Source organism: Sarcophilus harrisii, chromosome 1 (genome assembly GCF_902635505.1).
Source record: "Sarcophilus harrisii chromosome 1, mSarHar1.11, whole genome shotgun sequence".
NCBI classification, from domain to species: Eukaryota; Metazoa; Chordata; class Mammalia; order Dasyuromorphia; family Dasyuridae; genus Sarcophilus; species Sarcophilus harrisii.
The window spans coordinates 437,646,851-437,661,115 of record NC_045426.1 but is presented as its reverse complement, the minus strand read 5'-3'; the positions used below and the strand labels follow the sequence as shown (position 1 = coordinate 437,661,115).

The window sequence follows — 14,265 nt, the reverse complement described above, 5'->3', positions numbered from 1 at the left end:
TTACTTTTATATTTTTGCTTTAGAAAGGTTGTTAAATATTAGGAGAAAAAAGAAAGCCTTTTTAAATTATCATGTCCAAAGAAAATCTCTTTTTAACTACACCATAGTTTTATATACATGTTACCTGTTTTTTATCAGTTTTCTAAATATCTTAGAAATGAGAACTCGGAGAAATTTTCTGCCAGTTTTCCTCTTATAACATAATGAATTTGGTTTTGCTTATGTACAAGCTTTTGAATTTTACTTGAGGTTGTCTATCTTACCTAGCCTGTGAGCCGCTCTAACATTTTTGGTTATGAACTCTCCTTATCCATAAATGTGACAGGTAATTTCTTCTATGCTTTTCTAATTTGATTATAATGTTACCCTTTATGTTCATATAAAAAATAATGGGAAGTTCTAAACCTTTCTGCCAGACTGTTTCCTAGTTTTCCCAACAGTTTTTATCGAATAAGCTTTTGCCTTAGAAACTGGGATCTTTGGATTATCAGACCTTATTAGGCTATATTAGTTGTTTGCCTCTGTACATTGTGTGCCTAATCTGTTCCGTTGATTTTTCTTGTATTGCCAGATTGTTTTGATAATTACTACTAGTAATAGTATAGTATGAGATGTGATGCTTTGAAAGGCCTCTTTCCTTCTTCCATGCTCCCCTCTTTAAGATTTTTGATCTGTTTTTTATGTGAATTTTCTAGTTTTGTCAAGTAATTTTTTTGATGGTTTTGGTTTCTGTGGCACTGAATAAGTAAATTAATTTAGATAATGTCATTTTTACTAATATTGGATATTCATATCATTGAACAATAATACTAATCCAATTATTTTGATCTGCATGTGTGTAAAGAGTATTTTGTAATTGTATTCATATGGTAGTAGTTGTATTATGATTTATGTGGCTTTATATTCTATCCTTCAACTTTGCCAAAATTATCATCTCATGCAGAAAAAGTGATGTTTGTATTTACTTTTAGTATGCTTATTCTTTACATTTCTTATTGTTACAGCTAGCATTTCTAGCATTATATTGAATAGTAATGGTGAAACCGGACATCCTAGATCTACACTGATCGTATTGGAAAGGGCATATGTATAGCTTATTGTCACTGATAATACTGACTTGTGGTTTTAACCTAAATACCTAATTAATAAGTTGTACTTTTACTGTTTTCTTGTATTCTAGTGTTTTTAACTGGAATGAGTGCTATATATTGTCAGAAGTTTTTTCTATATCTATTGATATGACTATTTTTTAATATTCATAGTTTGTCTAAAAATCAGCTAGTTACTGAGATGGTATATATAAATCTAGTCTGGTCACAGTATACACACACACACACACGTGTGTGTGTGTGTGTAATCTTTTGTGACTATCCTTATTTAAAAATTTGGCTTCTATTGGGATGTTTATTAGTTTTTAGTTGTCTGTTTTCGGCTTAAGTACCAAGTTCATATTTGTGTCATAGAAATTTGAGTAGGACTAATAGTACAACTATTTCCCATTCTTTTAATAAGTAATTTAAGTTTTGTTGGCATAAACTTTTAAATAAATTTATCTTAATTCTTTATTGGTTGTAAAATTATCTTTTTTCATTTGGTACTGATTATAAGGTTTAAAAAAAAAACCTGGCTTTTATTTATAAATCCATTGTTTTTGGGTTTTGCCTTGAATTTTTTTAAGATCTCTATTTTGGTATTTAATTTTTGTTTACTAATTTTCTTTGTATGATCATTTCACTGATTTCTTTCTGCCTAACTTTTCATTCTGACTCTTGGATTATTAACTTATTTTTGCTATTGGTAACTTTTTTTAATCAAGTTGTTAGCTAGTGGCTTTTTTTGGTTTTGTTTTATGCTACTTCATAGCTTTTTGCTTATTCATTTGGAGTATTTTTGTTTGTTTGTTTGTTTTTAGTTTTTGTTAATTTTATTCAGGATTTATATTTTGATGTTTTGCTGGGAGGTGAAGTTGGGCATTGTTCTGAGGTATTTTTGTTTTTTGGGTTTTGTTTTTGGTTTTTGTTGTTTTGGATGTTTAGTTTGTTGATGATTTCTTTATAGAAGAAAATTTTTAGAGATTTGGATTTTCCTTCCTAGTAAGGAATCAACTTGGAGATGCACTAGCATCTAGAGAAGTGGAATTAAAGTCCTCATGGGAAGTAGAAATATCCCTTCTCAAATAGCTAGTGGCTATTTGCTGATAGTGCTAGGGTTTGCATTCTGCCCTGCAAACTCTTAAACCTGAGTTTGTATTCTGCCTCAGTCACTTGCCAGCTATTTTCATTTTCTCATCTATAAAATGAGAAAAGTTGAACTTGATGACCTAAAAGGCTTTTTTTCAGCTTTATATCTATGGTCATTTATAAATGTCCAGTAGATGTATTATTATCTCTACCTTCATTTTCCATCACTTGAAGATTATATCATAAAAACAGGTTTTATATTGGATACTGTTTATCCTTTCATTCTTATGTCAAGTTGGAGCATCTAATCAACAGCAGTTTTTAAAAAAACACAACCCAAATATCACTCCTTTGTTAGGTGAATGATTGGTTACCTAATCACTTCTGTTAGATGCATCAGTGTGTTTGAATCTGAAATGAATTTATGATTTTATAAATGCAGAAGTGCTGTATTAGAGACTTAGCAGTATTGGTATTCATGGGGGTTAGTTGAGACTGAACTTGTTGACAACGATAGTTTAGTTTTACTGCTTTTTGTAGTCTTTACCTAAAATAGTATTTAGGGAGTTGTAAATTTTAGGTGAATTGTTAGGATTCGAAATTATGTAGTAGTAATATAGATCAATTTCTATAATATATAACAATTTTTTAAGCTCTTTCCTTTGTGTCTTAACTGTAATCCTTCCCTCAGTCTTGTGGGATAGGTTGGGATTATCACTCTTGTAAAACACTAGACAAGTCGCACATATATCAAGTAGCCAAGTGTGGACTGGGACTGCCAGTTCAGTCCTATACCATGTTTACTTGTCTCCAACTTTGATCAAGATTTTAGTTTTTAAAAAGAAGCTTACTGTATACAGACAGGATTGGCTATCTGCTGGGGATACTAAGTATTGGCTTACACTTTGCAAATTCTACCTTTTGTTAGAATTACTAACCTCAATGTATTGTGGTGGGATAAATATGGTTAAAACTAAATTCTGTATTTCTTTGACATTGAACTTAAACCACCCCATCCACCCTTGTCTTGCCAAAATACTACATTTAGGACAAAATATTCCGTAATTAATAGTATTTGTGAAAAATTGTGGGGATTGTCCATTTGTTTAGTTTATATATGCTTATTTAGTTTACACTCAAATATTTGTACATTTCAACGAGACTATATTGTCTCAGAAAAATAACTATAGTTTGTAGAATTTGCATCTTACTAATATATGCAAACCATTCAACTGACTTGGACAGTTCGAACTAAGGACCAATCTAATTCAACCTCTCCACTTTACTGATTAGTGATTAGTGATTTGCCCAAGGTCCCACAAGTAAGATGTCTTGAGGTTTGAACCCCCAGAAATTAGAGCCCAGTGGTTTTTTTTTTTTTTTTTTCATTGTACCAGAAGATTCCCAACTCCCAATTTTTTAAATCATTAGGAAATCTAGGACTTAGTAAAATCAATGATATTTCTCCTCCTACCTCCCCCCCCCCAAAAAAAAAAAAAAAACTTTATCTCTCTCTGCTGAAAAGCCATCTGAATTTGCCTTTGGGTTTTAAGTTCTGAGAACTTTTTTTTTTTTTTTTTTGATTAACATATAGATAGAATTTGAATTGAGACAGTATCATTGTTGCTGCTTGACATGATTAGTACGGATACTTCTCTGCTAAACATGTGGTTGTTCATAGGATCATAGATCTAGAACTAGAGTTCACCTAAAGACTTGTCTCTTAGAAATAACTGCAGAAACTGAAATCTAGTGGAGGGTATAACTAGCAAGATCACACATCAGAATTTGAACCCATGTCTGTTATTAATGATGCAGCAATTTAAAGTAGAAGTTTATCATGAATTTATTCCTTCAGAATGAACCTGAGCTTCTTGAGAAGCTGGATAGATTTCCAGATGAGAGCAATGTATTACGTAGCACAGTGGTATAGTGGAAAGCATTGGACCTGCGTTTTAATATCACTTGTGAGATGAGCTACATTACATTACATTACATTCTGGTTGTGGGAAGAGGGGCAGAGAAGAGAATGTAATAAGCATTTATATGGCACTAGGTATCATATTTTTTTACAGGTGCTGAGCACTTTTTACAATTAATATTAAAATATTATAATAAACAAATCAGTCTTTCAGCTTTAGTTTCCCCATTAAAATGGTAATATTACCTCAAAATATTGAGATCAAAAGAAATACTATATTTCAGATATTTAGTACTGCTATGATTTACATGTTTTATATCTTGATCATAACAAAGTATTTGGTAATTCATATGGTAAATGTACTGAAACATAAACTGTTTAATAAATACCATTAGATGGCCATGTAAATAGAATCACCCAAGAGAGCTGATTAAGGGTTCTGAGTCTTGCTGATAGTGGAGGAGGGGGAGTTGTCACAAAAACTCTTTAATTTTGGTTTGTGATTTGCATGACAGAATAGAAAGCATGCTTAATCAGCCTTGCAGATGACTCAGTGGGAAATAATAGATAAATTATCTTTACAAATTTGACCACTAGGAAAAGTCTTAGTGGTTTAATTGCCTGTCAGATCAATATGATGTGATTAAATTTTAGGATATATTGTCTGTTCTGGTAGATCTAGGATATGTTGTTTTCTGGCTAATATATTTTTAAGAAGGATCCTGACATCTGAAGAATGACATTATGTATGTCATATGGTATTTTTATTTTATTTAACATTTTCAACTGACATTTTAATCTGTCCAATCTACTGGCAGGTCAAGAGTCAGTGGTAGAGCAGTAGGTTTTGAACTGCAGTACCAAGGTTTGAATCTTGATTTCATTTCTCCATATCTTACACAAAAAGATTTTGAAACTCCCTTTCAGCTTAAATCCTATGATCTTAATGATAATTGGATCATAAGGCCATGTTTTCAAAAAAAAAAATGGGAAGTGGTTGCCTTTGGGTATGGCTGCCTTCAGGTATGGTCTTTTCATGTCTAGAATATAATCCCTCTTTTCCTTACTATCAATTATAAGATCATAGATTTAGAACTGGAAGGGAGCTTTAAAAGGGGTTGATTAGTTCAATACTCTCAGTGTACAAAGAATTCAGGGAGTCAATGATTTCCCTCAAGTTTATACAGGTGGTAATATAGCTCATTTATGTGACATTTTAAGGTTTTCAAAAGCAATTCACAGCTATTATTTCATTTGATAAAAGTAGATAATAATTGGTGGATCTGGATTTCACACTCAAGGCTTCTAGAGCTCCAGCTCTATTTTCAAGGTTATTCTTGGGAACCTCTTTGAGACATTGTGAATCCTATAAAGTTTTCTATTCTCTTCTAGCCCCTCTACTCCCTAGCTAAAAGTTAGGTTTTCCTAGAACAGCTATGTCAGAGCTATTTATTACTTCAGAAAACCTCAAATTAACATTATCTATGTCATAAGGTATTTTTATTTTATTTTAACATTTCCAACCGACATTTTTAATCTGTTTCCAATCTACTGGACTTTTGCAGGCCATGAGTATTCTCTATCCTAGAGTGCTTAGTATATCTCCTTTGCCCTCTTTTAATTCCTTAAATTATAGTTGTCTATGTACCCCCATCCCATCCCAACCCCATGTCAAATCCCTGAGTCAATCCTCAACTTTCTTGAGTTATTAATTTTAATTTATATTTATATTTATTTATATATATATAATATATAAATTTAATTAATATTAATAGAAAATTACATGAAGGTCAAAAACTTAAATATTGTTACATTGAACTTAAGGGAAGTAGGAGTTTTGGGTTCAATGTTGTTGAAAATACTTTTATGCATTCAATTCTTTATTGCCTAACACAGTAATCATGAAATCACCCATAAAATCCAGTACATAAAATAAAACTGGCAACATGCAAAACATTTTTTCTTGCTAGTAATTCTCTAGAATTGTGTCCCTTGAGATAAATTGTGCTAAGATCTCAATTAAATTCATTTCATACTTTATACTTGACTCTTTTTTGCAGATACACCAAATTATGACTTGATTCCAAACTCATGGGCCTACAGTGACTAAAGACATTCCAGTTTATCTAACATGTTTATTTCTTATTAAGCCACATCACTGACTTTGCACCTTTGGGCTTAAGGCTCAAAGAACTTGCACTGTTTGGAGTCATAATTACAATGTTATTTTTTTGGATAGACTACTTGGATAAACTCCCAAGTGTTTTATATTGTCAACAGTTACTGCTATTTTTCCTTTACGTTTTTTTTTTTGTTTGTTTGTTTTCTTTTTGTTTTTTGTTTTTTTTTGCTGAGGCACTTGAGGTTAAGTGATTTGCTCAGGGTCACATAGCTAGGAAGTGTTAAGTGTCTGATGCCAGACATGAACTCAGGTCCTACTGACTTCAGGGCTGGTGCTCTATCCATTGTGCCACCTAGCTGTCCCCAAAACTTGAGTTTTAAAAGCAAATAATGAAAATATGCAGTAAATGCACAGTGGGGTAAACAAGACTAAATGAATATGCCTAATGGGGTACCAGCAGCTCCACAAACATGAGCCTTTTTTCTCCCTCTCTTCTACTGTGCATAGCTTTGAACTCTGGAAGTTGCCAAAGTAAAAGTGAAAACAGTGACTTATAAAAATCACAAGAATGCTTGCTTTAAAGTTAAGACTCAAGTGCTGGAAATTGACTGTATACACAGAATCAATAGGACTTAATTGTCAGGGAAGATACTAGCATTTTAAGGAAAAATAGGAAAGACTTTTTGTAGAAAGTGAGATTTTAGCATGGGATTAGAAAAGCAGAGATGAGAGGATACCAGGCATTTGGGGCAGCCAATAAAAATGCCTGGGAGTCAGGAGATGAATATCTTAAATAATGAAGAACAAGCTAGTGTCACTAACCAAGTGTAAAATAGGAGTGAATAAAATGTAAGATAGAACTAGGGAAGGTGTTGATGTGGACAAACCTAGACTTTTAGGAAGATCATTCTGAGAGCTGAGTGTTGTATGTACTGGAGTGGAGAAAGATGAGGTACAATGTTTTGAAATAGCTTATGATACAAAGGAAATATATGATAATAAAGGATAAATTTAATTCTCATACCCCTAAGCATCTTTAGAATATATTTTGGTTTTCTTTCTACAGTTTCTTTGAAACTTCCTGTAATCTTTTCTACAGTTATATTAAAGCAAGAATCGGACCCGTTATTAAACAATGCCATGCTTGTAATAAACATTTTATTGGATTCACCATTTTCAACAATTAGGAGAATAAACAAGTTAATTTATGGATTTTATACTGTCCATAAGATGGGTAGTTGTTGTCTTTGTTATATTCAGTCTTGGAGATTAGGATAGATGAAAGACCAAGTAAAATAAATGTATAGCCGTTACAGTGATATATTAATAAATTATTAATACATTATATAATTCATATTATAAAATAGTTTAATTGTAGTTTAATTGTAGTGATATATATATATATAATACATTAGTCATTGAAAAAACTAAACATTTTAAGCAAATAATTATTTAACATTTAAGCAAATTATTTACATTTAAGCAAATTATTTAACATTTAAGCAAATTTATTTTAAGCAAATTATTAAACATTTAAGCAAATAAAAAAATTTTAAGCGAATAGGCATATTGCTCTTACTTTTTCCTTTCCCTTTTTTCTTTTGTCACCCTTAACTTCCCATCTCTTTAATAGAATATAATTAAGCACTTCAATCCCAAGGAAATAGATTTTATTCATAAAGTCTGAAGATCAACCAAAAGTAGCCTATAATCTTTAGAATTGAAAGACTTAATTGTATTCTACCCAGGCCTTAATATGACCACAAGTCTTAGGGTCAATTACTAGTTAAGTATTTGTAAAATAGCAATTTGAGTTTTTTATCTTTGAAAAATAAATTTCTATCATCACAGAATGAGCAATTTATAGTATGCAGACTTTAATTAATAGATATTTGTTAAACTGTTTCTCTATTCCTTCCCTCTGTTTCCTCTAAACATCTAAAATCTTAGAACTACATTTGTCTACCAGAGGCAGCTGGTGGCACAGTGGATACTATATCTGGAATGAGTAAGACCTTGAGTTCAAAGGTGGCCTGAAACATTTAGCTGTATGCCCTGGATGAGTCATTTAACCTCTGCCTCAGTTTCTTCAAAGGTTAAATGAGGATAATAATAGCACCTACTTTATAGGGTTGATTTAAGGATCAAATGAGATGTTTTGAGTTTTTCTTTTTAAAATTTTAATGTACATTGCTTTGTGAATCATGTTGAGATTTGTTAAAGTAAAACAAAACAAAAAAAAAAAACCACCCAGTGTCTAGTCCACATTAGGTAATATTATAAATGTTTTATTACATTCTTATTCCCACTGCTCCACTTAGGGAACATTCCCTTATAAAATAACATTTAGCTTTAACAGTCCCTTCCAGAAGAAGTCCCTGAGTTTCTTGTGTAAGGTTATGAATTAGAATTTTTCATATCCAAGTTCCTTAAAAGAATTTCAATTTTTTTCTTTTTTCTTTGAATTTTGTTTTAAACATTTCAATACTTGCTGCCTCTGTAATTCTCAATTTTGCCTAGCTTTCAAAACTAATCTACCTTTTCAGCCATACATAGTAATGCAACCTACAGTCATGTGTGTTTCCATGGTTCAAAATACATTGCTTCTAATAATGCTCAGTTTTGACTTTGTAATATCCATAAACTCTTCTGATCCACCTCTCCTGTCAACACCAGTTGCAGTCAATCTATGAGTTTAATAAGTCTTTAGGCATTGATTGTTCAATTTATGTCAATCTTCCTTCCTCAGCAAGGTCCTTCTCCCATCCTGTTGCTTTCCAAAGTGTTGAGTATAATAGATTTTGTGAATTTTGTGAATAATAGTATATTCTATATGTTCTTTACAGATTTGGATGGTGCTCTACTTTCAGGGCCTGACTGTGATAGAAACATGAATTCAGGTTTGCTGGCTGAAGCTAACTCAAGTCAAGACGGAGGTGATGCTGGTAGGTACTAGGTGCTGATGGAATATTTTGAAGATGAATTTTGAAGAGAATTTGAAAGATAAGAATCATATAGATCAGAGAGGAAGGGAGATTAAATAACTTGGATATGTCTCTGATCTGTGATATGTTTGCTTTTTTTTTTTTTTTACCTTTATAATCCTAGTCATCCTTATAACTATAACTATATTTGCAGGTGGTCATATAATATTTTACTATATAGAGTCACTGTTATATTTAGCAATTTAATTTCTCTGAATATTTAAAAGCATTCTGAATTTTGTGCTGTTTTAGATGCAGGTAATTTTGTTTACAGAGTCAGTGATTTATCAAATGTTGTCTAGAAGTTAGGGTGACTCAACCAGTGTTAAATCATTGAAATCCAATGAGGTGTCCAGAACAGTTTTTGGTAGTTATGCAGATTTATAAGAAAAAAGCTTTGTGCAAAGGCAGTACTGTACTATAATGAAATACTTTATAGAAATTGTTTTTGAAAGAGATGAACTAGAAGTAGATTAGACAGGAGTAATTTTTCAATCATACCAGAAAAAAAAATTGTATTTAAATACAGCTTTTCTAATTTCATTAGTATAATAAAATAAATTCTGAGTAAAAACTTCTAATGTAACTCCTTGAACTTCAGATAGTAGAAGACATAATATATATTTTTAGCTTAGAAAGCACTTGCCTAGAGCTTGCCAAACTCACCCTTCAGGAACCAAGAGGTCAACTCTATGCTATGATAAAGCACTATAGTGCTTTAATAGAGCAGGATATATGCATAAGTTTCCAAGTTGCTTTTTACAACCTGTTGTGATATGACTTTACACTCCAAGTTCTTCCAGAGTTGTTCTGGCCAAAAAATTCATTACTTGGTGATGAACACCTATTGATGAAAGTCTTTCAACTGGAATAAGCACCATTAGTTGCCATATAGTCCATTGTAAGGTCCAAAATAGAATCCTTTTCATCTGGGTGTAAGACCTGTCATGATCATGCCTTGTGCTCTGCTGACTTTGAGAATTGTGAGCCATCTTACAATTAGGGTTATTCCTTTATAGTAGTTCCTGTTTTGGGGACTTTTTTTTTTTTTTTTTTTTTTTTTTTTTTTTTTTGCTTAGAAGCTTTTTGACTAAGTGTTCTAAAGCAATTTACATGTACCATCTCTTTGTAGTACTTATAACCCTGTGAAGGATTGGTAGTGGAAGTAGTTATATGCTTATTTTATTTTATTTTCAAAACCAAGGAGGAAATTTAAGGCAGAACAAGAATCTGATAGGATAGCTCTCGTGCATAATTTGATAAATCATTGCTCTCTGCTTACTTTTAGAGGAGTTCCATTCTGGTGGAAATCTTTCCACTAGATCATGCCAATAATACTATATGTCATAGAGGTTCCAGCTGTTCCAGGGTACTTGGAATTTCTTGAATATCGATAGAAGTTTTGTAGTAGTGTTAGGGAGGGGAGGCAGGGATAGTGATTTCCTCTAGGGCTACATACAGGAGCAAAATTGGAAGTAAAATTGTTGGTCAAAGTGCTTTTTTGACCACCTGGTACATACTGATATCTGTCAGGGGGAAAATTATTAGTTATTTACACTTGATTAACATTCTTTAAAAGGTCATTTCTTTTGTTATTTTAACATGTAGAATTCTGTTGGACCCTTAACTAATTAAGTACCTCTTGATGAAGCTGTGTTAGCACTTATAACTTTTAACTTTTCTAAATATCCACAGACTCTCTCTATAATCATTGGCATATGTGTTGGCTCATTTTCCTTTCCCTTTTCTTTTTTCTTTCTCCCTCCTCCCCATCTCTTTCTCTTTCAAATTGAACCGTATATATTTTCTAAAACTGGCTTATTCTAGTGTTCCTTAACATACTTTGAGAAAAAGATCCTTGCATTTCAGTAGTCTATCTACCAGTTTGTTTGTTCCCTTTCTCCTTCCCCCCTCTTCATCACCCAGTATGCTAGAATGGAGTTTGGGCCTGGAGAGTTGTTAAATTCATTGAAGGCATCTAGGTTTGACCTCATTTAGCTTAGGTTTTAACTCGAGACATTTTTATTATATCCTTCCCAGTCCAAAGATCATTCTTCTTGTAAATAAAGAAGGAACATAATATTTTTCTTAATTGGGATTGTATTTTTTGATGGTAGAATTTCATTCTTGAGTTTGACATCTCTCTTGGAAGGGACTTCCATATCTATATGATATGGAAATATCTATATCTATATATCTCAGCATTTTCTCCAAATCCTTTGAAATGGACTCTGAAATTTTAAGAGGACTTGGACAAGTCCCAATTTTGGCAGCTCTCTTTATTTTGAGGGAGGTTTTGGTCATGAGAGATACTTCCAACAGTTTTTGAAATTTCCTTAAGAACTTGTTTTATATTGTGTCTTTGGGATTCTCTTAAGGAAACCACAGTATTGCTTCTAGAAAATACTGATAATTTTACTTATATCTAATTGCTTAAGTATTTTTTCCCCTCATCTCACCACCATTTCTTGAATTTTATATCAAATCTTACAGGTAACAAAGGGATTTTCTTTCATTAGCTTTAATCTTCAGTTACAATTACTGTTTATTATTATTTTTATTTTAACTAATACTGTTTTATCACAGTAAGTTTGTTCCTTAAATTTTAAGAATAAATATAAATGCATGATATATTTTGATAAAAGGCTTTCTGTGTGGATTATAATATGATTTTTTTTTTTTTTTTTAGCAACATAGTCCATTAACAGTATAGTTTTCCTTAATTGAACTATGTCTACATTTCCTGATTATCTGTCCAACCTGATGATAGTGAATAAGCTGGTCAATATTCCTTTAGTGTGATTGGCTAATATCTTATTCCATATTTTAAAATAAAATTTCCTGGTATTGATGTATAATTTTCTTTTTCTGCTTTATTTTCCCTTAGTTCAAGTATCATATCAAGAACATCTGAATAGGAATGAGATAGTGTGCCACTCATCTCTATTTTTGAAAACAATTTGTTGGAGTGTTTGGCTCTTTTTTTTTTTTTTTTTTTTTTTGTCTCATTTCTTTTAGTTTCTTTTAATTTTAATTATTTTAATGTTCTTTTTAATTCTTTAAAAATTTATATAAATGCATGCTGTATTTTGATGAAAGCTTTTTATATTTATGCCAAATAGGGGCAGTATATCTTCTATTTTTGCACAGAGTTTATGTAACTCATAATTTTTGCCTTTATTTCATTTTACTTTTAAATTTTTTTTCTTTGATTCATTTATAGTTTGTTTCTGTTCTGTGAATTGTTTATTGTTTAATTCTTTTTGTACTTGTTCTTTTAATCCAAGCTTATTCATTCCCACAATAATATTGCTTGTTTCTCCCTCAGTCTTTACCTAAATTATCTCCTCTCTAGTTTAAGAACTTCCTCTTGTGAGATTTTAACTACTTTGTTCTCTTTTGTTAATTTTAGACATTAGAAATTCTCTTCTAGAACTACTTGTATTATCTATGTATTTCCTTGTGGTCGGGTGTCTATTAGCTTCACTTTACAGATTTGTATCTATACTATAAAACTGAAAATGTGGGTTTAATTGCTTCCTTTTTGAGTTTTCTCTGCTGGGGAATTTATTGGTCCCCTCTCTTGTTTTCAGGTTCTCCTTCCACTATGATTTTAAATTGAGTGTAGTATAAATTAAAGCTGAGCAGATCTCAGCTTTAGTCCAGAAACAACTTGAAACACCCAATGTAGTATGAAACAGCTAAAATAACAACTTGGATAGGACTTTTTAGCCAGTAATACACATTTATTCTCTTATCAGCCCTTGTGACACTCAGATATGTTACTCATGTTAATTAGATCTGAGTTTCAGTTTCAAGGATTCATCTTATTTATACCTATATTTACCTATATTTATTTAAAAATAAAATGCTTTTTAAAAATAGTGATGCTGTGATGAAGCATGCAACCCATTGACATAATGGTCTCAATACACACTAGAACATTTCTTGGTCTTGGGCCAATGTGGGGATTTGTTTCATTTTACTATGCAAGCTTGTTACAAAGGTTTTGTTTTTTTTCTGTTAAGAGGTAGGAGGGAGAGAAGGTAAGTTGGATTTTCATTAATTGATTTTATTTAAAATGGAAGCTAGACAGTTCCAAAGATAAAGTATAACTACCATAGTTAATTTTTGAATAGAGCCCTAGCTGATTGATGCTTAATCTTCCTACCTGTTTTGCCTGTGTTTTTAGCCTCATCTTCTGCCTCCTAAATGTGTTTCTTCCTGTTAATTCTATGCTACCATATTAAAGCTCTCTTAGCAGATCAATATGGATAACTTTCTTCCTGGCTCCTCTGTTTTCAGATTTTAAAAAAAATCAACAAACCTCTTGCTTCAAAAAGCAAAGTTCTATACAACAATATTTGCCAAGAAGCCCATAATTTTTATATTTTAAGCTTTGCTTCAGAAAGCCAAAATCTTTTGTATAATTTTTAAGGGTATCTATTATTGATAACTTTTTGTTTTTATATCTCACATGTAACCCCCAAATATCCTTTCTCCTTCCCCTCCCAAGTTAACCATTCCTTAATAGTAGATTTTATTTTTATTAAGTAGTAATAGTACAGTTAAGCAAAACTTTTCATATTATGGACTAAGAATTCATTCATATCATAGTTAAGGGACTTGACTCTCTGAGACAGTTTTGCATATTAATCTGTGCTAGGAAGTGCCTTAAATGATAGGATTCGGAGAAAATTCGGAATGATCAATTAAACAAACAAGGAATTTTAATTGTGATCAAAAAGAACTTGTTTAGAAATAAGTTGCTATGGATAAATAATTTTAATCTGACTTCCAGAGAAAGGGATGAATTATGATAGACATGGTGAAAAATGAACAAAAAATGGTTCAGGTAAACTGAACCATGTACAGTCAGTCATGTGTTTCAAGTTACAATATTTGTTTTGAAAATATAATTGACATGTTGTATTACTTCATGATAATACACTAGTTGCAACCCTTCAAATCCCAATTCAACAGACAACCAAGTAAAGTGTCATCTTTATTGTACATCTTTTGCTACAATACTACAAACTGAGTAGAAAGTCCTATCTA

The 14,265-nt window shown here is 31.6% G+C and overlaps 1 protein-coding gene across 2 annotated transcripts in view; it reads left to right on the top strand.

Moving 5' to 3' along the window:
• ZBTB10 (zinc finger and BTB domain containing 10) overlaps positions 1 to 14,265 on the top strand; it is a 44,028-nt gene that overhangs the window by 19,094 nt on the left and 10,669 nt on the right. For both annotated transcript variants that reach the window (XM_031946230.1, XM_023495955.2), the window contains exon 3: positions 9,070 to 9,168. In XM_031946230.1, the coding sequence (XP_031802090.1) occupies positions 9,070 to 9,168 (99 nt within the window). The remainder of the gene's footprint in view (positions 1 to 9,069; positions 9,169 to 14,265) is intronic.